This window comes from Papio anubis, chromosome 12 (assembly GCF_008728515.1).
Source record: "Papio anubis isolate 15944 chromosome 12, Panubis1.0, whole genome shotgun sequence".
Taxonomy (NCBI): domain Eukaryota; kingdom Metazoa; phylum Chordata; class Mammalia; order Primates; family Cercopithecidae; genus Papio; species Papio anubis.
Window position 1 is genome coordinate 79705752 of NC_044987.1, and position 25754 is coordinate 79731505.

The following is a 25754-nucleotide window of genomic DNA, read 5'->3' on the forward strand; positions in this document are numbered from 1 at the left end:
AACTTCACAGCCTATGAGACTGAGTTTTATACAAAGTTTGGTAGAGACTGGAACAAGTGATGAAGTTTAGGTTAATATGCGAAGTACTCAGGTGATGTTTCTATTGAAACTTTTATTTAAACACACTTGCCTTACGATTAAGGACTTCCACTTCTTTAAATGGATATAGAAGAGCTATACTACAATAAAATCAAATAGGCCAGGTGCGGTGGCTCACGCCTGTGATTCCAGCACTTTGGGAGGCCGAGGTGGGTGGATTACAAAGTCAGGGGATCGAGACCATCCTGGCTAACCCAGTGAAACCCCTACTCTACTAAAAATTCAAAAAATTAGCCAGGCATGGTGGCACGTGCCTGTAGTCCCAACTACTTGGGAGGCTGAGGCAGGAGAATCACTTGAACCCGGGAGGCAGAGGTTGCAGTGAGCTGAGATCATGCCACTGCACTCCAGCCTGGGCGACAGACTGAGACTCCGTCTCACAAAAAAAAAAAAAAAAAAAAAAAATACAGAATAGGTGTTTTGGTCCCTATATTTGTTGACAACTAAGAAGGGACATTATTGAAGAATAGCAAATACAGATGTTTCAGTGTCAGATAAATATGTGGTATCACATGTTCATAAATCATAAATTCAAGTGCAAGTACTTTTGTAAGGCATAAATGACAGCCTCATTGTTTAATGCTTTTTGTTTTTGTTTTTGTTTTTTCTGAGACGGAGTCTCGCTCTTGTTGCCCAGGCTGGAGTGCAATGGCGTGATCTCGGCTCACCGCAACCTCCGCGTCCTGGGTTCAAGTGATTCTTCTCCCTCAGCCTCCCGTGTAGTTGGGATTATAGGCATGCTCCACCACACTGGCTAATTTTGTATTTTTAGTAAAGACAGGGTTTCTCCATGTTGGTCAGGCTAGTCTCAAACTCCCGACCTCAGGTGATCCACCCGTCTTGGCCTCCCAAAGTGCTGGGATTACAGGTATGAGCCACTGTGCCCAGCCTTAACGTTTTTAATGTTGCATTTCTAAAGTATTAGAATCATACTTGAGATAGAATTATGTTTTGTTTTGGTTTTTTTTTTTTCACTTACCAATATAGGGGATTTGTATACTATTAAAGCTTTCTCATAACAACAGTTTTATGACAAATAATTGGTTGGTTGGATATATTACTGCTTTCCTTTGTTTTAAATGCTGCTTAATTTCTGGAAAGATATGAGAACCAGATAACAAGCCTTATTGGGTTTGCATCATTTAACTTCATGTAGAAGCTAGTATACACCATGTCCTGGCAAAATTATAATTTGATACACACCATAAAAATTAGGGATTTAAAACTTTCAGCTCTGATATCAATTGCCAAATAGTTGGTAAAATGTCGGACCTAATTTTCCAGATTTGTGTTCTGACAAAGGAGGAGCAGAATTTTAAAAATCAATTTCCCATCCTTTTAGAAATACTACAAAAACTTTAATTTGTCTTCTATGGCTGCTTCTCAATACAGAAGTATTGTCGTATTACTACTTCTAATTCTTAATAAAATTCAAAATATAAGTAGTAATTTAGAGGTCAGAAGTATTTTATTGTTTAATCAGAGAAGTCTTTATAGAACGGGTCAGTTAAACAAAACTCCTTATGTTAAAATAGGTGAATTATCTTTTTTCCCCCTTTAGGACTTGAATTTTATGGATACATTAAGCTAATAAATTTTATTAGACTTAAGGTAAGTTGACAGCTTAATTTACAATTTTGTTTAGAAATTAAAGAAATGCTACAGTGACTGTCAGTGTACTGATTATTTAAAAGAATATGAGGAACTGCATTAAATTCGGTCCTCATTATATTGGGGAATCATGGACATTAGGAACTAGCACAGCAGAAAGCACCATGTAAGTGTCTACCATAACTAACAAATACTATTTTCACTGCGTCTAAGAGATGAATCCGTGTATGTGAAAAAGTAATTCAGTGTCAGATAAAGGGAAATACTGATGGACAGGATCTGTAAAATCAGAAATAATTTCTAATGTGATTTTAAGTATTTTGATTGCTCTTTTTTCTGTTTTTTTCAAATACTTTGTGTTTTTTTTGTCCTACTTAAATGAATGTTTAATGACATGACAACACTTTCCCCAAATCCAAACAGTAAAAAAAACTCTGCATTGAAACTACTGATTAAGCAATCATCCAGCAAGTTAATGAAATGACAGGCATGTACAGACTTTTTAGAGACATACTGATTTTGTGTAATGCAAACATAATTTCCTTTGTTTAATTCTATAGTTTTTACTAAGGAGATTTTGTGATTAATGAAAAAAACATGAAATTAATTTTATATCCAGAATCCTACAGTTGAGTACATGAATTCCATATACAACCCAGTGCCTTGGGAGAAAGAAGAATATTTGAAGCCAGTATTAGAAGATGACCTTTTACTTCAATTTGGTAAGATGAACATAAGTGTATCTACTTTAATTAACATAAGGCCATTTGTTATGGCAAAATGGAGGTAAAGTGTTTTAGGAAAAGACATGCTTTTTAAAATTCTCTAAATGCCTCATCACATAGTTGGTTTCAATAGAAAAGTTAAGTTGCTTAAAAACTAATAGTCGGCCAGGCGCGGTGGCTTATGCCTGTAATCCCAGCACTTTGGGAGGCTATGGGCAGATCACGAGGTCAGGAGATCGAGACCATCCTTGCTAACACAGTGAGACCCCATCTTTACTAAAAATACAAAAAGTTAGCCGGGCATGGTGGCGGGCACCTGTAGTCCCAGCTACTGGGAGGCTGAGGCAGGAGAATCTCTTGAACCTGGGATACAGGTGACAGAGCAAGACTCTGTCTAAAAAAACCAAATACTCTGTGATCAAAGGATTGTCTGTTTTTGCCTTTAATTTCTTCATTTATTTTGGAGCTCTTATGTGAGGTTTATACACATTTATAATTGTTATATTTTACTGAAATATTGGCCAACTTTTGCAGTAATTCTTCTCTGCCTGAAAGAAGTATCCAGGTGATTTGAACATCCTGAGACAGAAGGTAGACGTGGAAATTTGTCTTTCTGAATATGGTTTAGGCCTTTGAATTCTAGCAAATTGTAGTTAGGAATCTTAATATTAACTAAATCCTTTCTCTTTTTCAAATCTCTAAGTTTAATCTTTAATATATAATTATCTGCATATTCTTAAAATTAAAAAGTTTTTATTATGACAATTATTATTGTAGCAGAAAGCAAAACAGAAACTGACCAGTTTGAAGAATTTTGAAATCAAAATACAAAATGAGGTTTGTAGTAGGAAGTAGAAAACACAGTATACCAGCCTTATATAATTTGGAAATATTTTGTTGTGTTCATTAATTTTTGGTGAATTAGATAGTGAATGAATGCAGTTTTTAAACCTCAGTGACTCAATATTCTACCAGAGTGATTAGAAGTTAGTGACACCCTACACTGCTTTTATAACAAGAATTCAACTTAGGCTGTAGTCTCTTATAGTATTAGGCATTCGTTAGGCTTAGCTGTTTTGTCCTAACTCTGAAGAAGTGTCTTCACAACTGAAAAATGAATAGGAATGTTTACAAAGTCACATTTCTTCCAGTGCTATCCTGAGGGGAAAAGGTAATATTTGCACTACTTCCTGCCTTAAGTTGATCTGAAAGTTAGACCAGTAAATGGACATGGATTTTGTGAAATTCACAAACTACATATATTAACTTATCTTTGCAGAGAAGTGAAATTAAAATTAAATATAGTGAAATTAAAATTAAATCAATAATTTAAAAATACTAGGAATTAGGATATTTAATACTATCAGCAATAAGACTTTAGTGTATAGATTTCATTCCACCTTGCCCAGGATGAAAAATTAGTGTGTAGAATTCTTTGCACACTGTCCTTAGGAATGTTTTTTTTTCCTCCAGTTTTATTCAGGTATAATTGATAAGTGAAAATTTTGTACATTTCAAGTATACAATATGACGATTTGATTTGCATATACTTTGTGAAGTGATTACTGTAACCAAGCTGATTAACATCATCACCTCACATTCCATTTTTTATTTTTGTGTGGAGAACAGCTAAGATCTACTGTCTGCAAATTTCAAGTATACAGTGTGGCATTTTTAACTATAGTCACTTTACCATAGGCAGATGCCCATAACTTACTCGTATTGTAGCTGAAAGTGTGTACACTTTGACCAACATCTCCTCATTTCCACCACCATTTCACTCTCTGCTTCTGTGAGTTTTTTTTATAATTCCACACAAAAGTGAGATCACACAGTGTTTGTCTGTTTGTGTCTGTCTTGTTTTGCTTCACATAATGTCCTCCACGTTCATTCATATTGTCATATATGGCAGGATTTCCCTTAAGCAATATCTGAATTTAATACCTGCTACAATAAGGACACAGGCTAGGAGGTGGCTTTGTGTAATGGCAAGAACATGGGCTGGGAATGCAGGTGTGAGTTTAAATCTTAGTTCTTCCATAAACAGATATATAACTTTGGGATAGTCACTTAATTTCTCTGAAATTTATTTTTTCCATGCCTCAAATAGGGATAAATACATCTTTACTGTGTTTTGAGAATAAAACGAGATGTAATGATGTACTTGAAAGATACCTGCTGATCAATAAATACTAGGTTTTTTCTTTCTACTTTTTTCTTCCTGGATTTGGTTGAGTATAATTAATATTTAAATATATGTTCAGTTGAGCCAGCTAATGAAAAACTTAGACTAACAGCATGCTCTTTGAATTCAAACTGAAATAGTTTAGATGATAAATATTTATTATTATTATTTTTAAGACTGAGTCTCACTGTATTCCCCGGGTTGGAGTACAGTGGTGCAATCTCAGCTCACTGCAACCTCCACTTCTGAGGTTCAAGCAATTCTCCTGCCTCAGTCTCCCAAGTAGCTGGGACTACAGGCCTGCACCACCAGGCCTGGCTAATTTTTTGTATTTTTTTTTTTTTTTTTTTTTTTAGTAGAGACAAGGTTTCACCAGATTGGCCAGGCTGGTCTTGATCACTGTTGGCCTCAAGTGATCTGCCTGCCTCGGCCTTGCAAAATGCTGGGATTATAGGCGTAAGCCACTGTGCAAAGCCAAGATGATTAATATTCAATTAAAAGTACTTTCACTAATCTTTCTCAATTGGCCACATAGTAGAAACTTAGGGCATATTTATTCCTAACATATTTATACTTGTTTTGTTGTTATAAGATGGCCTGATGATAATGTCCATTTATTTCTTTAGATGTGGAAGATCTTTATGAACCGGTGTCAGTACCCTTCTCATACCCCAATGGACTCAGTGAAAATACATCTGTTGTTGAAAAATTGAAACGTATGGAAGCCAGGGCACTGTCTGCTGAAGCCGAATTGGCTAGAGCACGTGAGGATCTGCAGAAAATGAAGTAATTTATCAATCTTGCAAAATTAATTGTTTAGATCTCCAAAATAATACAACCAATGGCAAAGTAGAATATAGAACATTTCATATACTGGAAAGTACAATGTAGATATTTTATCTTCATACAGTTAAAGATATGTAGCATTTTTATACATTATGGATATCGTTAATTAATATAAAGTCTTATGGTTTTACCTATTCTGATATGTTCTGACAAATGTCCTCATGAATGTTTTTGTTTTTTATTGCCTTCCTTTCAGTTTTCCTGTTTGCAGTTGATTTCTCCATTTTACTTTTTCTATCTTAGTTTTTTAAAGTGGAAGGATTAATCTTTTTGAGGTTTGAGGAAAATACAGGGTTGAAGTTTTTATTTTTAAAGAATCAAAATGTAGGCTGCAGTGGCTCACATCTGTAATCTCAGCACTTTGGGAGGCCAAGGTGGGTGGATCATGAGGTCAGGAGTTTGAGACCAGTCTGGCCAACATGGTGAAACCCCATCTCTACTAAAAATACAAAAATTAGCTGGGGTGTGGTGGTGCATGCCTATAATCCCAGCTACTTGGGAGGCTGAGACGGAAGAATTGCTTGAATCCGGGAAGTGGAGGTTACAGTGAGCCGAGATCATGCCACTGTACTCCAACCTGGGCAACAGAGCAAGACTTTGTCTTGTGTGGGGGGGGTGGGTGTGGGAAGAATCAAAATGTAATTATGGTATAGTATGAACCCAGAAAACCAGATACACGGTGACAGTTTTTTCCAGTGAATAAATTAGCATTGTACTGGTGTAGTACTTTTCAAAGTTTAATGTGCATAGGAATCAATTGGGATCCTGTTAAAATGTAAATTCTGATTCAGGAGATTGAGAACAGGGCCTGAGATTCTGCGTTTCTAACAAGTATACCTCACAGGCCTTCCTGTTGGATTTGTAAGCTGTTTGCTGTTGCCTGAGTACCTATTTGATGATTTGCCAAAATGTATGTTCAGCGGGAAAGATAGTAGAACCAATTGTAGTTCCTCTTCTCCGTTTCAGAATTTTTATGCTAGGTAACCAAGCAACCAACACCAACTTTACCTTTTGCCCCTTTGGACTTGTCCCTTTTGTATACCTTATGGATTCCTAATATGTCATGATCTGAGAGGGATCTGAGTTTTAGAGCTGGAGTGGTTGGTGTTGGTGTATATAAATAATTATCTATTTGGGTCTACTTTCTGCTTATATAACACTCCCAAGAAATAATATGGTTTTAAAGAATATTAATAGAGCTGAAATACACAACATTGATCCAGTTGCTAAAAAAGGATTTTAACCCAATAGAAATAATAGAGGATAATAAAAGTAATATGCTTATTTTGTTCAGTTGAAAGACATAAAGAGGATAATCTGCAGTTGGCATTGCTTTTGTGGTTTGTAGAAGGAGTGCATAAAATTGTTTTTGAATATTGCCGTTGCTTCAGATCCAGCAGGGGGAGCTTTCAGTTGTTCAAGGTAGAATGTGATTTAGAAGGCTCATCACACTGTACTGCCTCCTCTTTCCTCTTCTTCAACCTCTAGCCTTTCCTTTATTCATGGTCCAATAAACCTGTCTCAAGGGTGTATTTCAAATTGATTACAGACAATTTGCTCAGGATTTTGTGATGAACGCAGATGTCAGAACCTGCTCGTCATCTACTAGTATCATTGCGGACCTCCAGGAGGATGAGGACGGTGTTTATTTCAGCTCATACGGGCATTATGGGATACATGAAGAAATGCTAAAGGTTAGAAAAGAACACAAATGTGCCAAATCCATACTAAAGGAAAAATAGAACAGGTTCTTTCTTAATATATATGTACACTGTAGGAGACCTCCTTTTTTTGGGTGGGGAGAACTGCTTTTTAAACACCTCTTTGGTGCTTGATAGCTCATCTTGGGTTGAAAATATTACAAGACTGGGCACGGTGGCACATGCCTGTAATACCAGCACTTTGGGAGCCCAAGGCAAGAGGACTGCTTGATTCCAGGAGTTCGAGACCAGCCTGGGCAATGTAGTGAGACCCTGTCTACCAAAAAAAAAAAAAAGGAAAGAAGAAGAAAAGATTACAGAGGCATCAGTCATTTGTAGATTCCATTTAAAATCATTATTAATCTTTTTATGAAATCACTTTTTCCTTAAAATATTGGAAAAACTTGGCAATTTTAGTCTTCTCAAAGGCAACTATTAAATAGGAACAATTAGATGGATTAAATTATATATTTACCTTTTAATATATATAGGAAATGATTAATTTCAGTGTTATAAATAGCCATACTGACTTTTGTTTGGGCCAATAATAATTCTTTGATATAAAGTTTAATTATAAATCTCACAATTATTATGGTAACTTTTTTACCATTGAAATCATTGACATACAGGAGTATTTCCTGAATTGGTCAAATTAGATACAGTCATGCACTGCATACTAATGTTTCAGTCAATCAGACTGATGTGATGGTGCCGCCATGAGACTATAATGCCATATTTTTACTGTACCTTTTCTATGTTTAGATATGCTTAGACACAAAAATACCATTGTGTTATAGTTGCCTACAGTATTCAGTACAGTGACATGCTGTACAGGTTTGTAGCCTAGGAGTAATAGGCTATCTTACAGAGCCTAGGTGTGTAGTAGGCTATATACCATCTCCATTTGTGAAGTATGCTCTGTGATGTTCACACAACACATTTCTCAGAAGTATCCCTAGCATTAAGCAACACGTGACTGTATTTAAATCTGGCTGGTTTTAATTTTTATAACGGTAATATCCATGTAAAATAAAAGTTGATTTCTAGCTATACTTTATAATTATACATTTTATTAAGTATTATAGATTGTAAAGTAGGAAGATGTAATTTTTAGTTCAGTGAAATTTAGAATATCTACGTAGAGTAAAATAAATGTTGGAACGTAAACATTGAAAGTTTAGATGTTTATCTCTGAATTTTAGATGCCACCGTTACCTATTCTTAAAACCAACAAACAAAATATCCCTTTCTAAATCCTTCCTCCAGAGATTGTTTTATTTTATGGTTTCCCTGAAGCACAGGCATTTAAGCTAACCAGGGATATTTGATAACATGTATATATTTTGTTGATTCGGTTTTGCCGGATCACAGAATAGAAGTTTGGTAATTGATAATTGTACTTATGTGGGGTCTTTTAAAACATTGTCATGTCATTACTAATTACATGTCGTGGTTGTGCTTTTCGTTGTCACTTGGGTAATGGCATAGCATTATAAATAATAGATACGTTATTATAAGTAATACATTATTTTGAGTCTCAGTGAATTCGTTGAAAAGAAATTGACTTGCTTCATTTTCTTTATTAATTTTTTTATGTTTAGAATATTTTCTTTAAAGAAGTTTATCTAGAGCCATGTTTGTCATTTTAAATCATCCCATTAAATACCATAAACCTTTCATTCCTTTGGTATGGAAATTGTGTTGGGCTTTTCAGACAGGTTAAAGGTTACTGAAACTTTCAGTAGAGTGTTGAGGGTTGTGAGTACAATCATCAGGGAAATTTAGTTTAAGTCCTGACCATTTACAAATCTTTATCCTGGACACTTGTATCTATATGTCAGTAACCATAAGATTTCACACCTGGTCTGGTACCTTTAACTCCTTTCGATGTACATATAGATTTAAGAAGTTCCAACTTGAAGTTTCCAGTGTCACCTTTTCCCTTTGAGAGAATCACTTAAATATCATTCTGTGTGCCCTAGCTTCCTTTAGTTCTTGTGCAGTGTAATATCCTCCCCTTGGAAATGATTCTATTAAATGTCTATAGGACATATGGATAGTTGATTCAAAAAGAACTGTTTATACATTTGCATTTTGCCAAGTTATGTGCTGTGAATGAATGGGAAGCATGCCTTATATCACAGCTTTATTTCTCGTTTCTTATCAGAATGATTCTTAGCACACATAAACTGTTCAAGGTATATTACCACTAGAATCTTACCTAATTTTTGTAACTCATTTAAAATTGAGAAATCATATTTGCAGGACATATTTTTGTGGTTGGAATCGGCCTTGTTTTTAGAGAGTATAATTCGGGTTTTTTGTTGCTTGGCTTCATGTCTTTTCATGACACTATTTTTGGTACATGTTTTGATTATAATTTTTAAAAAAATAGCTTGTGATCTTATTTCTTTAGATGAGATGAAGATACCTTTCTTGAATTACAGAGATATAATTGATAGCGGGATAAATTACATGAACTTTCAAAATTCCTTGCCACTTTATCTTTTTGAAGAAGAGTCATCATTGACTACTACTGTAAATCCGAAATGCATCAGTCTTCTTTAAGATCAACATTATTCATTCTGTTGTACATTTATCACAGATCATAGTGCCCTTTAGTAAAGTGAAATTTTAGTAATTTTTCTTTGCTGCATTCTCTTTATTGTATCTGCACCTGTCTCATGGACTGCCAAGTGAGCACTACCACCTTTATGAGCTTGTAAATTAAAAACATACTGTTGCTTATATATGTAAAATTTATAGTATATAACTTTTTTCTTTACCTTCATTCTTTATATTTGCAGGAATAATTTCTTGATATCTTACTAGTCTTAAAATATTATCTTGCTCCTAAGTATTGGAGCAGTAATTATTTTATTTTATTTTTCTTAGTTTCAAGGTTGATATAAAAATTTTTTTAAATTTCTGTTTATTGTTGTTTTGTATTGACATGTTAGCCTTTGTTAGAATAAATTTTTAGAAATGGTTATAAAGGCTACTCTTTTGTTTGCTTACATTTTCTTATTTATTGGATTTTTTTTTTTTTTTTCAAAAATTCAGTGACTAAATTGAAGCTCTGCTATATACAAGGCACTATGTTTTGTATACTTTGGATTTCATTACACCAGCATGAGCATACAAACAAAAACAAATGAATATATTGAAAGAGCCAGAATGAAAGATTGTAATTTAGTTGAGTAGCAGTGCATGGCGTTAGGACAGCAGTTGGAATTCTGTTGATTAAGTGGAAGTAGTGGTGAGGCAGTATGATTTGTGAGAGCTTTCTGAGTGACTGCATTCCTGACTGATGTTGACCCTCTGTAAGTTTTGTTGTTTCTGCAAAAATCACTGGTTATAGTATCAGAGGAGTATAAAATTTGTAAACATGTATGAAATGGTATGCTTTGAAAAAAGTTTTAAAATTAGATGATTAGTTTATATATACATTTATTTATCTTAGTAATTCTTAAAGTAACTTCAGGAGAAGATTTAATAAGCCTAATTTTAAAATTTTTTTGTAAAGTAGTGAGAAGTAATCAGAAAACATGTAATTAATTGTGGACAATTCCCTTTTTAGGTCTAGTCTAGTACTTAAGTAAAACAACTTGCCCTTTAAGATCTCCTTTTATGCTTTAAAAAAAGTCTCAATTGGCATAAAAATGTTTTGGGGGTATGATTTGTATAAAATTTTGATATTGTAGCAATTGGTGTAATATTTTCTTTTCACCCTGATGTGAAACTTAAAACTAGAATTCCCATTCTGTGATACTTATTTTTATCACAGTCATGTTGTACTAACTTGACAGCAGAGCCCCTAACTGCTTAATTTGCAGTCAGTATGTGTTTCATCCTAGGGAATCAACTCTATTCATGAACCAGCATAAATGTTAGAGTTACGTGCTTGCCTTGGTCACAAGGTTATATGAGACTCCAGAGTGTAGGAACCTTATAATGTGGGCTGCAGGGCTCAAATGATTTACTTTTAGGCTTACAGGCTTTTAAACATCGTTTCCTACTACAGAAATTTTTACAAACAAAACAGGAATGTAAATCAGATAGGTGCTGATCAATGACTTTCTTTGAAAAACGTATCCAGTTTAGTGTAATTTTTCGTATGTAGCTGCAACGTTTGCATTTATTTATTTTTATCTCCTTTCTTCTTTTGTTTTTGTTTTTGAGATGGAATTTTTGCTCTTGTGGCCCAGGCTGGAGTGCAATGGTGCAATCTCAGCTCACCGCAACCTCCGCCTCCCGGTTCAAGCAATTCTCTCCCTCAGCCTCCTCAGTAGCTGGGATTACAGGCATGCGCCACCACACCTGGCTAATTTTGTATTTTTCGTAGAGACAGGGTTACTCCATGTTGGTCAGGCTGGTCTCAAACTCCTGGCCTCAGGTGATCTACCCACCTCAGCCTCCCAAAGTGCTGGGATGACAGGCGTGAGCCTCCGAACCCAGCCCCTTACTTTTATTTCTATTTTTTTTGGAGATAGGGTCTTACTTTGTTGCCCAGCCTGATCTCAGACTCCTAGCTTCAAGTGAGTATTCCAGGCGTGAGCCACTGCACTTGGCTTCTCCCTTATTTTAATATAGCTGTAATGCCGAGAATCAGGCTGTAGTTTCCAGGCCCTGTTGAAAAGAGAAAACATATTCATCTTTTATTGGCTTCAGTTACACTCTAAGTCTTATGGTGATAATGCACATAAAGAGAAAAATGTACACATTTTTAAGAACTTGGGTCTTATTTGAGTTTCAGTCTTCGTAAAATATTTTCTTTGTGTGTTGTTGCTATTTCTATTCTTTTTTGTTTTCTTAGGAAAAAAAAATAAGCTTGGTATCCCAGGTATAAAAGCTGCTATGGAAACTAGCAATGTGTGATAAAATGGCAAATATCGCCCTTAAAAAATTTATTTGTTTGGACTGCCCTATAAACACAGCGTTTTCATCTCTCCACCCTAGGACAAAATACGAACAGAAAGCTACCGAGATTTCATATACCAGAATCCACATATCTTCAAAGACAAGGTAAGTAGCATAGGTTATAGAATTATACATTTCATGTTGTTCTTGGGCAGTAGAAACCCTCTGTTGGGTCATCATTGTGATAGCAATTGATTTAACACCTTCTGTCTTTATTTCATGGGAGACTTTTATGATGCTGCTCTGTGGTGCAGAGTACTGATAACAGAAATGCTGATTGCTGCTGTCATTCAATATGCTCTTTTTAAAAATTGAAAGTTATTAATTATAATGACATAGCTTAGTTATAATGACATAGCTTAGTTACATTTTGCTTATTCATATAATTTTGCTTAAACCATATTTTTTGTTTATAGTTATTCCTATGAATTTTAAATGTATCAGATAAGCACCATGTCATAGCACACTTTTAATTATTACTCTAGTTTGTGTTCAGTAATGGAAAATTAATGAGTTTAAGAACATTAAGAAGTAGGGTTCACTATTGTAATATAGTACTTATTTTATATGCTTTCTTTTAATACTTTACCCCATTAAGAGATACTTTGTATTTTACAATTAGTTTTAATATTGGCTTAAGTTATTTAAAAAATGATCTTATACTCTGTGTGTGCATGTGCCTGAGTGTTTGAAATTTGTGTTTTTTGGCTTTTCTTCCTTACACATTTTGTTTTTTCATTTTTTCTTTACTCTATTTTCCCTCTCTCTTTTCCCCTCTGCCTTTTCCTCCCTCTCTACATTGGCATGGTTACTTAAAAGTTCAGATTTTCTGTTTGTTCTTCCTGATGGGAAATTAATCCCCTAATTTAATCAGGAATATTATGATCTCTGCCGTTTACATACCTTTCCTTGGGGATTTTTTCCCACTCTTTTTACTTTGAGAACATGTATGTTGATAATGTATCAGATTCTTATAATTCGGCTTTCATCTCTCTAAGATTATTTCATGGGCTTTACATGATATGGCAACAGTAACAACCTTTATGTTTTAAAAATCCTTTTTCCTGATTTTTGTATTGTTTGGAATATAATCTGGATTGACTTTTCATTTTCCATACCTCTTTTTTAAGAGCAGTGTTTCACTTGTGAGTTGGCTGAATTGGACAGAATTTATATGGTGCTCTGATCTTTTTGGACAAAGCATTGCACCTCATAAAAAGTTTATAATTGTTTGTTTGTGCTGATTCCCACCAGAGACAAATAAATGATTTCATTTAAAAGTTATAGTTGATCAGTTTTTTATATTTAAGTTTTTTGTATGCTTTTTATATGTTACTATAGTGGAGATTTTCATAGTTGTTTTTTTTTTTTTTTTTTTTTTTTTTTTTTTAGACGGAATCTTACTCTGTCACCCAGGCTGGAGTGCAGTGGCGCGATTTCGGCTCACTGCAACCTCTGCCTCCCGGGTTCAAGTGATTCTCCTTCATCAGCCTCCCCAGTAGCTAGGACTACAGGCACGCGACACCACGCCCAGCTAATTTTTGTATTTTTAATAGAGATGGGGTTTCACCATGTTGGTTAGGATGGTCTTGATCTCTTGACCTTGTGATCCGCCTGCCTTGGCCTCCCAAAGTGCTGGGATTACAGGCGTGAGCCACTGCACCCGGCCCTTCATAGTTTTTATATTTGCAAAACAAGTGCTGGAAAGTTTATTTAATGTTTGTCTAAAAACCACTTTGTTTCCAGTGAAGCAAATTATGTTACTGTTAACGACATTGCTTTATATTTCTAGTTAGATTATGCCCAGATTTTTATTTTATTTTTTCCTTAATATGCAAATATGAGAATCACTAATCCTGGCTAGTCTGGAACCAGTTATATAATTCTGGGCAAGTGGTGAATCTCTTTGGGCCTAACCTGTAAGGTGATTGTAAAAATTCCTTCTGGTAAATTCTGTGGGTTTTGTTATGGTGAAAGCATCATCATTGCCTTTCTTTGAGCCATCTTCTCTTAATACTTGATGATAGGAATACCAGAGGAGCTTGTTAAGAAAGTAAATTAGAATGTTCCTTCAGTATGCTTCTGAATGGAGTTGTCTTATAATAGGTAAGTAAATACTGAAAAGGCTCAAGTATTAGTAATCATAAGATTAATCATCAAGATATTAAATATTGTTATTAAAATTTTTTTCCTTCCCTTCTCTCTCCATCCCTTCCCAGCCTCCTTTTCTTCCTTCTTTTCTTAATATTGTTTCAATTCACAAAGCTCCTGTGGAGGCCATATGGTTTCTCAGATTAATTTAACTTTAGGTGGTATTTAATCGTGTTGTCACCCACTCATAATTAATTTCTGTTTGTAGTTTATTGAAGAAATTCCCAGTTAGGTGCCTTCTTTATGCTTCTGGTTGTTATCTACAGTTACAATTCATTCAGTTTTTTAAGGAAAAAAATGAATCATATTTCCTCATCATTTTATAAAATAATGTTCATTTTATTTCTACCTCTTTGATTCTATCAAATTTTAGCTTATCTGCCTGATCACCTAATTCTAAGCTAGTGTAATAAATAACTAACATACAATGAAAAATACAGACTTTAGAAGCAGGTTAACCTGTGTTTGAATGCAGGCCGTACAATTTACCAGCTATGTGACCTTTGACCTGTTTCTTTGCCACTCTGAAGCTCACATTCATCATTTGTAGAATGAGGATTAAATAAGGATTTCATACACATATGCATATATGCATTTGTATATACATTATATCTGAATGTGTATATGGATAGTCTTACAAAAAAACACATACTCTAATTGGAGTATACTAAACATACCCTTCTATACTTTCCTCACTCAGCTTTTCTTGGAGAAATTCCTTACTATCTTTTTACCCGCATGTTTTTTCTTTTGGTAAAATAAACATGATATGAAATTTGCCATCTTAGCTATCCTTAAGTGTATAGATCAGTGGTATTAAATACATTTATAATGTCATGCAGCCATCACCACTTCCATCTCCAGAACTCTTCATCTTGTAAAACTGGAACTATTCTCATTAAACCGTTAATTCCCCTTTCTCCCTTCTTCCCAGCCCTTGGCAATCGCTATTCTACTTTCTGTCTCTATGATTTTGACTACTCATATACATCATATATGTGGAATCTTACAGTACAGTCGTTCCCTCAGTATCTGTGAGGGGTTGGTTCCAGGACACTCTGTGGATACCAGCATCCACAAATGCTCATTTACCTGATATAAAATGGTGTAGTGTTTGCATATAACCCATGCACATCTTCCTGTATACTTTAAATCATCTCCAGATTACTTATAATACCTAATACAATGTAAGTGCTATATAAATAGTTGTTATACTGTATTGTTTAGGGGACAATGACAAGAGAAAGAAGACTTCGTGTTCAGTACAGATGCAATTTTTTTTTTACCAGAATGTTTTCGATTAGCAGTTGCTTGACTCCCTGGATGGGGAATCCAGGGATACAAAGGGCTGACTGTATTTCCTTTTGTAACCAGCTTATTGCACTTAGCATAATGTCTTCAAGGTTTGACCTTGTTGTAGCAAATGTCAGAATTTTTTTCGTCTTTAAGGCTCAATAATCCATTGTATGTGTGTACAACATTTTGCTTATTCATTCATTCATCTGTCCGGATATTTGGGTTACTTCTATATTAAAGCTATTGTGAATATTGCTGCTATTAACATAGGTATACAGATATCTGTTAGAGGCCCTGCTTTTAATTCTTTTGGGTATATACCCAGAAATGAAGTTCCTGAGTCACATAGTAATTTCATTTTTAATTCCTTGAGGAAGCACCGTGCTGTTTTTCACAGTGGGTGTACCATTTTGTATTCCCACCAGCAGTGCACAGGGCTTCCAATTTCTCCATATCCTTAGCAGTACTTGTTGTTTTCTAGTTTTTTGATAATAGCTGTCCTCGTTGGTGTGAGGTGATATTTGTTTTGATTTGTATTTTTCTAATTATTAGTGATTTTGAGCATGTTTTCATTAATATTCTTTTAATGGTTCATATATCTAATGTAAGAACATCCATAAGTTGTTTCAGTTTTTATATTAGAAACTGCTTCATATAAACTATTAAAAATATTTTTATATATATGGGAGTACAATTATAAGGTAATTTTTTAGCACTGGACCCCCTAGGTCATAAAGGGTATATACCGTGAATGGTGTTACCAGTTGTGCTGCCAGCTTGTCTTTGGTACACAGCAAGGGAGCGTTGATCTTCCCAGACACTGTCACCAAAGCACTTTTAGCAAACTTCTAAATTCCACACGAATCTTTTGTTTGATTTTTTAGTTTTGTAAATGTTTTATTTTAATGAGAGTTTCTAGAAACTTATTACACACTGTTCTATTGTATATATTTTCCTTTTTGCCATACAGTATTTCAAGTTGAGGTACTATAACTGTACTAGATACATATATACTATATAGTATACTGTTTTCTTGCTATGTTGGTTAATACATTTTATTTGGAACTTTTAAAAAAATTCTTTTTGTTTGCAGTGATGTGTATCAATTGCATGTTAAAATAAAATTCTTAATGTTTATAAAAGTATGTTAAAATGTACTGACTCACCCAGACAGGCCATGTGTTCAAGAACAGTCAAATTCCCACTGAAGCCATCTGGATGTAGGATAGGAAGCACAAAGTAGTAACCTTTCAACAACTTTATTTCTTCAGTGGATATCAAGCTGTTTAGATTATCTGTCTTCTGGAGTTAATACTAATAAATTATATTTTCGCTACATAATGGAAACAGCCGATCATGGTGGCTCCCGCCTGTAATCCCAGCACTTTGGGAGGCCAAGGTGGGTGGATCACTTGAGGTCAGGAGTTTGAGACCATCCTGGCCGACATGGTGAAACCCCGTTTCTACTAAAAATACAGAAATTAGCCAGATGTGGTGGAGGACGCCTGTAATCCCAGCTACTTGGGAGGCTGAGGCAGGAGAATCACTTAAACCCGCAAGGTGGAGGTTGCATTGAGCTGAGATTGTGCCACTCCAACCTGTGCAACAGTGCGAGACTCTGTCTCAAAAATGAAAAAAATAAAGATATAATGGAAGGAAAACCCCACTTATAATAGTAATACAGAAGATAAAATGCAGAGAAGTAAACTAGAAATATATGCAGGACTTATATAAAAAAAGATTTTTAAAAGAACAACTAAAGTACCTAACAGACAATTTAAGCAAATTGAAAGTCATACCAGGTTCTTAAATAGGAAAACTCAAAATTGTTTTCCCTAAATTTTAGCTCAGTTCTCATAAAAATGCTAACACTTTTAAACCTAGACAAACCAATTATCTTGTTTATATGGAAAAATAAATATAAAAAGTTTTCCAGAAACGTTGTGGAAAAATATTTGCAGTGAGTGTGGACCAGACTTACTTGATATTAAATCATTTTATAAAGCTTCAGTAACTAAAATAATTCCTGGCACATGAATATATAGATTAACAGAACAGATTTAAAATCCACTTCTAAATGCAAATATACACAAATATTTAAATGACTGTTAAAGGTCACATACCAAGTCAGTGGGGGAAACCTTGTTTAATAACTGATATTGTGACAAGTGGCCAGCCATTTGAACAAAGCGTTGGAACCATGCCTCATAGTGTGTACCATGGTTTAAAAACAAACTGTGTTAATGAAACTGTGAATGTACTAGAAGGAAATGGGTAAAGATGAAATGCAATGAAATGGGAAGACTGGAGAAGGCTTATCTAATTATGATCAGAGTCCTGGAGATATTTTAGAAAAGATTAATAAGTTTAATTGTAGGTTAAGAATTCCTGTGTAGCAAAAATCACTGTAAGTAGAATCAAAAGACAAAACTACATGCTGTGAGAAAACATGGCATGTCATATTACAGAGGGCTAATCTTAATTTACAAAGAACTCTTATCTGCTAAGACAGATTGATAAGAAAAGGACTAGCAACTGAGTGGGAAAAATGGAGAGAAGATGTAAATCAGTAGTTCACATAAAATTACAGATGGCTCTACAATACATGGAATGATGCTAAATCTCCTAAGAGAAATGCATATTAAAACTAGATCAACATACCATTATTTTGTGATTGCCAGATGGGTAGACATCCAAAAGTTTGATTATATGTCCCATAGGCTAGTCTCACCTATGGGGAAATTGGTACTAATACATTGCTCATTGGAGTCTTCATTAGCAGAATTGCCCTGTGAGATCAATTTGGTTATGTCTAGCAGAATTACAAATATGTACTCTTTGACACAGTGTTTTCACTTCTAGGAATATATTCTTTAGATTTACTAATTCATGGGAATGGGCTTCCATATGAGGTTATTTTCAGCATTTATTGCCCTAGTAAGATTTCGGGAACACCTAAAATGTTCATCAGAGAACTGGATTGTGATACAGCCATAGTATGGAATCCTGTACAGCTACATAAAAGAAAGGAGCTCTAGAAATTGATACGGAGAGATCTCTAAATTATATTGTTAAAAAAAAATATATGGAGCACAGTGGGTATAATATGCTATCATTTGTGTAAAAGAAGGAAAAACATGTATTGAATTGTAATATGCATAAAATTTTTTTTAAAGCATAGGAAATGTACCTGATGGTTAAACCATAATTCTATTGCTTAGTGATGGTTAAACCATAATTCTATTGCTTAGTGAGAAAAAAAAATTGGTGTACAGTATCATCGATCCTTAATTCTAGTTTTATTTTTCTTAGGATAGTTTCTCATTACTCAGAGGAAAATCCAAGGCACTCTGTGATCTGACCCCTGCCTTCACCTCCAAGTGACCTTTCTGAACCCAGTTCAGCCACACTGGCCATCTTGGCTTTGCCTGGAATGTTGTTTTGTATTTAATATCCTCCTGACTAAAATGCTCTTCTCCTAGATCTTTGCATGACACCCTCCTTTATTCAGTTCTCTGCTCACATGTATCAGAGAGGTATTCTCAGACCTAACTAGAATGGTAAAAGAGTGTATCTTCTCTCCTCTGCTCTAACCTCTACTCTACTTAATTTTTCTTACTACCTGACCTTATTTTATATTCTTTGTCTCTCTCACAAGATTGTATGTGCCATTAAGACAGGGATTTGGTCTTATTTGTTGCTGTACCCCCATCACTGAAATCAATTCCTGGTACTTAGTAATGCTTAGTGAATACTTACAGTATGAGGGCATTGAAATAATTTCCTATTTTGGGACAAATATATATGATTTTTTTAGGCCATTGATAGTGAAAGATTTAAAGCACTAGTTTTCAGTAATTTCACAGAGTAGTGTACCTAGAAGGATTTTGCTAAATGTGTTTCCTTGGTGACTTGTTTTTGTTTTTACTATGAACTAAGCAGGCTTCATTATATTCCAGGGAAAACCATATTAAATTCTTGATTTCAATGATTGCTCCCCACTTACCCCCAATAGCATCTTAAAACTTTTGGTTCTAATAAATACTTTTCTTTCACCAAGAATTAAGTTTGCAACTTAAACTCTCAAGTTACTGAATTTTGACAGCTAACTTGTTTTCATTGCACTTTCTTATTAAAATGGGCTGAATATTTGGTTTTGGGAGTGGGAAAGATGTAGTGATATTCCGTATCCTTGATTACTTTATAACCCTTTTCAAATTGTATTGGGTCAAGCCATCCTGCTTAAATTAATTCCTGCCACTCAAACTTGAAGAAATTTATTTCTGTTAAAATGTAGAATTACTGAGCCTAAGATAGAATATACATACAATAGGGAAATTAAAAACAATAATTCTCTCTTAAATCTATAGACATAATTTTTTTTTATATAAAATCTCTTAAATTAAGCATTGTTGGGTCTGATTACAATAGACTATAGCCAACTATACTGTTATTAATTTAAAACAACTCATAGTAATGATATCTTCAGTTTTCCCAAATAGAAATTACCGTATTTGCTTAGTTTAAATTTTTTTTTTTTTTTTTTTTTTTTTGTGATGGAGTTTCTCTCTTGTTGCCCAGGCTGGAGTGCAATGGCGTGATCTTGGCTCACCGCAACCTCCACCTCCCAGGTTCAAGAGATTCTCCTGCCTCAGCCCTCCGAGTAGCTGGGATTACAGGCATGCGCCACCATGCCCAGCTAATTTTGTATTTTTAGTAGAGACAGGGTTTCTCCATGTTGGTCAGGCTGGACTCAAACTCCTGACCTGAAGTGATCTGCCCACCTCGGCCTCCCAAAGTGCTGGGATGACAGGCATGAGCCACCGTGCCTAGCCAGTTTAAAGTTTTTATTGTGAATTTTTCCTAGCCAGAAAGATCATAATGTATGAATAGAATTTAATATAGAGACCTTTTTGATAACATCTCTTTTTTTTTTTTTTTTTTTTTAATTACCCCAGGTAGTTTTGGATGTTGGGTGTGGAACTGGAATTCTCTCTATGTTTGCTGCTAAAGCTGGGGCAAAGAAGGTTCTTGGAGTTGATCAATCCGAAATACTTTACCAGGCAATGGATATTATAAGGTACATGTATTTTAAGCCTTCATTTAAGTTTATTTTAAAATTTAATGATTCTTTAACAGATTTTCTTGTCTTTAGTAGCTATCTAAGGCAGACTAATGACATTTGTCTTTTAGTAAAAATTCACTCCAGAATAATAATATATTAGGTTGAATTGAGCTAGACACATTTGAGCTATGCTGCTGAATAATCTTTTCACAGTTCATATTGATGAGAATTATTTTTATGTAGTTCTCTGGCTTTCTGACTATGGCTATAAATATGCTAATTCTAATAATGTAAAATTAAAAACTTGATACTTAGGGTAATACTGACAGGACTCCCTACTTACTAATATATTTATTATATGTTAGTAATATTTTCTTTAGCAAATACCAGTTAAAGACTAAGAGTTATTTGTCTTTTTCTTTTGTGACAACACTAGTCCATGTACTTCCTTCAAATTAAGTAAATTCCAAAGTTGCTAAAAACAAGGCAGCGTGGATTTAGTTTATTACCCCCTAAAACTTTTATTCTCTAAAACTCTCTGTCTTTTGAGTATTTAGCTGGGTTGATTTTACAGTTGGCTTATGACCTAGTAAGAAGGCCTTTATTTGAAATCTGGCTGACACAACTGAATTTCTTTCCCTATGTGCTTAACAAAAGCACCTTACATTTGGAACTTAGGAGTCATTTCCAGAATACATAATCAATAGGAGGCTTCTCATAGCAACTTTTAAGTGATTCTTCAACTTACACTGCTGTTCCACTCTTAAGATTGATTAATGTTAGCCAGGCATGGTGGCTCATGTCTGTAATCCCAGCACTTTGGGAGGCTGAGGCGAAAGGATTGCTTGAGCCCAGGAGTTCACTCTGTCCTCTATAAAATATGTTTTAAAATTAGCCAGACATGGTGGTACATGCCTGTAATCCCACTTACTTGGGAGACTGAGGCAGGAGGATTGATTGACCTGGGGAGGTGGAGGCTACAGTGAGCCGTGATCGTGCCACTGCACTTCAACTTGGGTAACAGAGCAAGACACTTTCTCCAAAAAAAATTTTTTAAATTTGATTAGTGTTGGTCTTTTCTGATTAGTTAAAACATTTAAATATGATTATATAAAATATTTAAATTTGTTTAGATTTTATTTTGTAACTAGAAGGATAGTGTTGTGGTTAGAAGAACAAGTTTGAATCAAGCTTGGGATGGAGTCCTCACTCTACCATTTAACCAGTACTTGGAACTTGAGTTAAAGTACATCTGACGTGTTAGAAATCTCAGTTGTTTCACTGTCAAACGAAACTTACAAGTTTCGTTCGTGGTTGTAAGTAAGATGCATAAGCTATAAGTAATACATATTTATAAATCAGTTTGGCCTATTGCCCAGCACATAGTAAATATTTTGAGATGCGTAAGTTATAAGAAAGATATATATATAAATCAGTTTGGCCTATTGCCCGCCACATGTTAAATATTTGGAGCATTAGCTATGGTTATTATTAACAAATACCAAATCAGAGTTAATGGAAAAATTGCCCTGAACTTGTTAGGTTTTTCATAGGTAATGGTTTGTGGTTGTGATTTTTGTATTGGAATATATATATATACACACACACACACACACACACACATATGTTGCAATTGCAATTATAGAATTGCACATACATATATATTGATAGATATCTAGTCAAGCTTTTTCTAGTTCTTATGATACCATTAAGTACAACATAATGGGGTTCCATAGAAAGTACCCTCAATTGCTTATTCATTGCCATCCAAACAAATATGAGAACCACTGTCCCAAAGAAGAGATTGTTTTAGAAGAATTCTCAAAATTTTATTGTTGATAGTAAAATTATGATGAGCTATTTGTACTAGAATTTCTAGTCTTATGAAAGCTATTTCTATTAGAATTTCGATTACATTTATGAATTAGTCAGTTTTTTTTACTATAGCATGGGACTAGATATGCTCTCATTTTAATTTCTTAACTCTATGAAAGAAATGGAAAGGAATTGTAATACACTGTTTCATTTTATTTTACAGAAGTCCTGATTCCCATTGTCTTTGTAGAAACATGTTTATATAATGATTACACCTAAAATTCATCGTTTATAATATTAATATTTAGTGCTAGTGTATACAGTGTCCAAGCTTCTTAGTAAAATATTTAAAATGTTTCTGACATATACGTTTAACATTCGATTACTTAAAATAATGAGGAAAATGTTTTCTGACAAATTATTGCTAGAGGGAAATTAATTTTCAGTCCTTTTTTCTTTGCAGTCATCTAAACACTTCATGATATATTACTTTTGATCTAGAGTTATAGTTTTGGAGGAACAAGACAGTGGAATTAAGCGTGTTTCTGGTATATTGATGAGCTCCCAGCAAAAACAATTGCTTAAAAAAATTATATTTTATGATTTTTCAAAATAAATGGTAAACTAGTCTGTGTAAATCTTTTAATTTAATACCAGTATTAAAAACCTTGAAGCTATGTTAAAATATTATTTAAAGATATTCACAGTAATTCTATCCATATTTAAGAATAATTTTTTTTCTGCCCACATAATCCTAAATATTTTTATTAGTTAGAAGACCTTCTAAAGTATATTTGTCACCGGTGCAGAGCCCAGAATGGTTTGGGATTAAGTCTTTGTTTTTAAAGTCTCCGGGAAAGCTACCAACTTACTTTTAATCAAAGGATGGGTGTCAATTTGCATTTATTAGTATTTTTTCTGTTAAGATAGCGTCTTCAACATCAGTGGGCAAAAGCAGAAATGTGAAAGAAATATGTCCCTGATTCAGCAAGTGACATCTGCAGTCACAAAGGAGTGCTTTTCCATGTACTCAAAGACAATAATAAATTGCTCCTCCCATCTCATCTTTAGGTCTTTCACTTATAAAGCCAGAGCTAACAGAATGTCTCTTTAGCCATACTTAGAGGATTCGATACAAACGTGTTTTTGATATTTAACTTAAAGTTAACTCAGCTAAGTAAGCACATAACTAAAAGTATTTTAACAAGATTTTTATATGGTAATAATGAGATTAAAACCCAGCAATCTAATCTAGCATAATAGCTTTTCATTAAAATTACTAGGGTTCAAGATATCTAAGACCCAAAATTTGAGCTCTGTCAGTTTCTCAGGATGGAATAGGTAGAGATATGTGACTTACTTCAATAAGGATCCTCTGTCTAATCATTGAGTCAAAGTACTTGTCTTTAGTCTTTTCTGTGTGTATTTTTGGACAGTTTGATCATTTTGTCAACCAAATTTTTGAATTTTGATCACTAATTTTAATGTAGTGAAGTAGGAAGCAAATACGTCAAACTATTCTTTGCTGTGTCAAATATTTTATGCTTACCAGTGTTTATCCTCTCAATCTTGTAAAGTGTCATTTTTGTAAGATTTCCTGCTAGCTCCAAAGTATATCTAAATCTTTGCTTGAGTGTCAGATGTAGTTATAGGAAGGAAGCATAGATAAAAAGTGCAATGAAGAAATCAAAGTCAGTTTCACTACTGCAAATAATTATTTTCTTGCTGTAATGTTAGCAGTCAGAGAAGTAGCATTTGTGACCAAGATTACTACCAAGCATGGAGAGTGTAATAAAATGACTAAACCTTAAGTTTATATTCAATTAAAGTACCAATTTAGCTAAGTGAACATTTTGCATAGAGCACATATTTACTATAAATAAGCTTTTGCAAAAAATAATCACACTTTAAAAAATAATTTTAAAACATTGCACATGAGAGCATATACCTAGAAGCTTAGTGAGGAAAAGTTTTATTATACAACAAGTTCACAGTTGATTCAGAGGCAACAGCCATGTATTGTGACTTTGTGGTAATGGATTTTTAACAAAACAAATGGTATCCACATAAGACTTTTTTTTTTTTCTAATTATCTTTAAAGCTCCTGCATATGTTCTTTTCTCCCTTTGTACAGTGTGGAAATTGAACAAGTAGATGTATTTAAAGGACTAAAGAAGCAGGCTTATTATTATCTCACGGCTTTTAGTACTAATGACCAGGATTGTACTCTAGTTGCTTATTGAATACCTTGTCATTCAATTCCTAGTTTTCTTTTCAGATGGAAACTATCAAAGGCTGTAGTTGTTATTATCAAGATGCAGTGATATTTGTGTAGACCTTTGTCTCACCTCATGCTAGATGGCCATGTTTAAGATTCATTATAGACATTAGTTTTGCCAATCATTACCAGAGTCATGGTCATCAGAGCAGAGGGAAGCATTTGTTCACCAGATACATTTTGCAAAAATATGAACTTTTAAAAATCTGTTCACAAAACTGTTGAACAGTTATGTAGTCTGAACCTCCCCCCCCCACCTTTGCTTTGAAGTATCAGAGTTATTCCTGAGAATTCCTTAAAAGGATTTTTGAAATTTTCAGCTGTACATGACAGTAGAGAGAATGATATGAATTCCTGTGTGCCTATCACCCGTGTCTACATTTATCAATTTTTTTGCCATCTTTTTTTATCCATTTCCCTCCCACCTTTTTGTTTTGTTTTTGTTTTTGTTGGAGTATTTTGAAGTAAAACTTATATATTGTATCAGTAAATGTGTCCTAATACATTTGAGTGTTAGTGCACGAGAACATTTATTGAAAATGACTAGCACTCAATCTTTAGATACCCCAATTTAATAATAAAATTGCTAACATTAATTTAGTTTTTTCTATTGACTCTCCTTTGGTGCAGGTATAACTGAATCTCTTTTGATGTAGATTATTATACCTATTATAGAGATTAAGAGGCTGGGCATGGTGGCGTGTGCCTGAGGCAGGAGAATCACTTGAGACTAGGAGTTTGCAGCTACTAGTGTGCTAGGATTGCACCTGTGAATACCCAGCATACTATAGCCTGGGCAACATAGTGAGACTGTGTCTCTATAGTGGGTCAGAATTAGTTCCCAGGCAGCCTGACTCCATAGCTTATCCTCAGAGCCAGTTTGCAATTCCTTATCTCCATTGAACTACTTACAAGGTATGTATTGGTTATATTCAGTAGTTTGCTTTACTTAAAACCTACAGATAGTTTGAAAAGCAGGCCTTTTTGTTTTGGATAAGCCAACATTGTACTGTTTCTTCAGAAATGTTCTTTGCCTTTTTTATATTGTGAAAAGGTGTTATTT

General features: G+C 34.3%; 1 protein-coding gene across 9 annotated transcripts in view; it reads left to right on the forward strand.

The window, feature by feature from the left end:
- The window catches only part of PRMT3 (protein arginine methyltransferase 3), a 133513-nt gene that overhangs the window by 2966 nt on the left and 104793 nt on the right, over positions 1–25754 (forward strand). For 7 of the 9 annotated variants that reach the window (XR_004177500.1, XR_004177501.1, XM_031653373.1 and 4 more), the window contains 6 exons: positions 1661–1710; positions 2330–2432; positions 5247–5406; positions 7016–7160; positions 12126–12191; positions 20492–20613. Coding sequence is in view for 7 of the 9 variants with exons in the window: in XM_031653373.1 (XP_031509233.1) it covers positions 1661–1710; positions 2330–2432; positions 5247–5406; positions 7016–7160; positions 12126–12191; positions 20492–20613 (646 nt within the window). In the remaining 2 variants the exon portion in view is untranslated. The remainder of the gene's footprint in view (positions 1–1660; positions 1711–2329; positions 2433–5246; positions 5407–7015; positions 7161–12125; positions 12192–20491; positions 20614–25754) is intronic. The other 2 variants (XM_031653372.1, XM_031653375.1) reach the window with 1 other exon arrangement.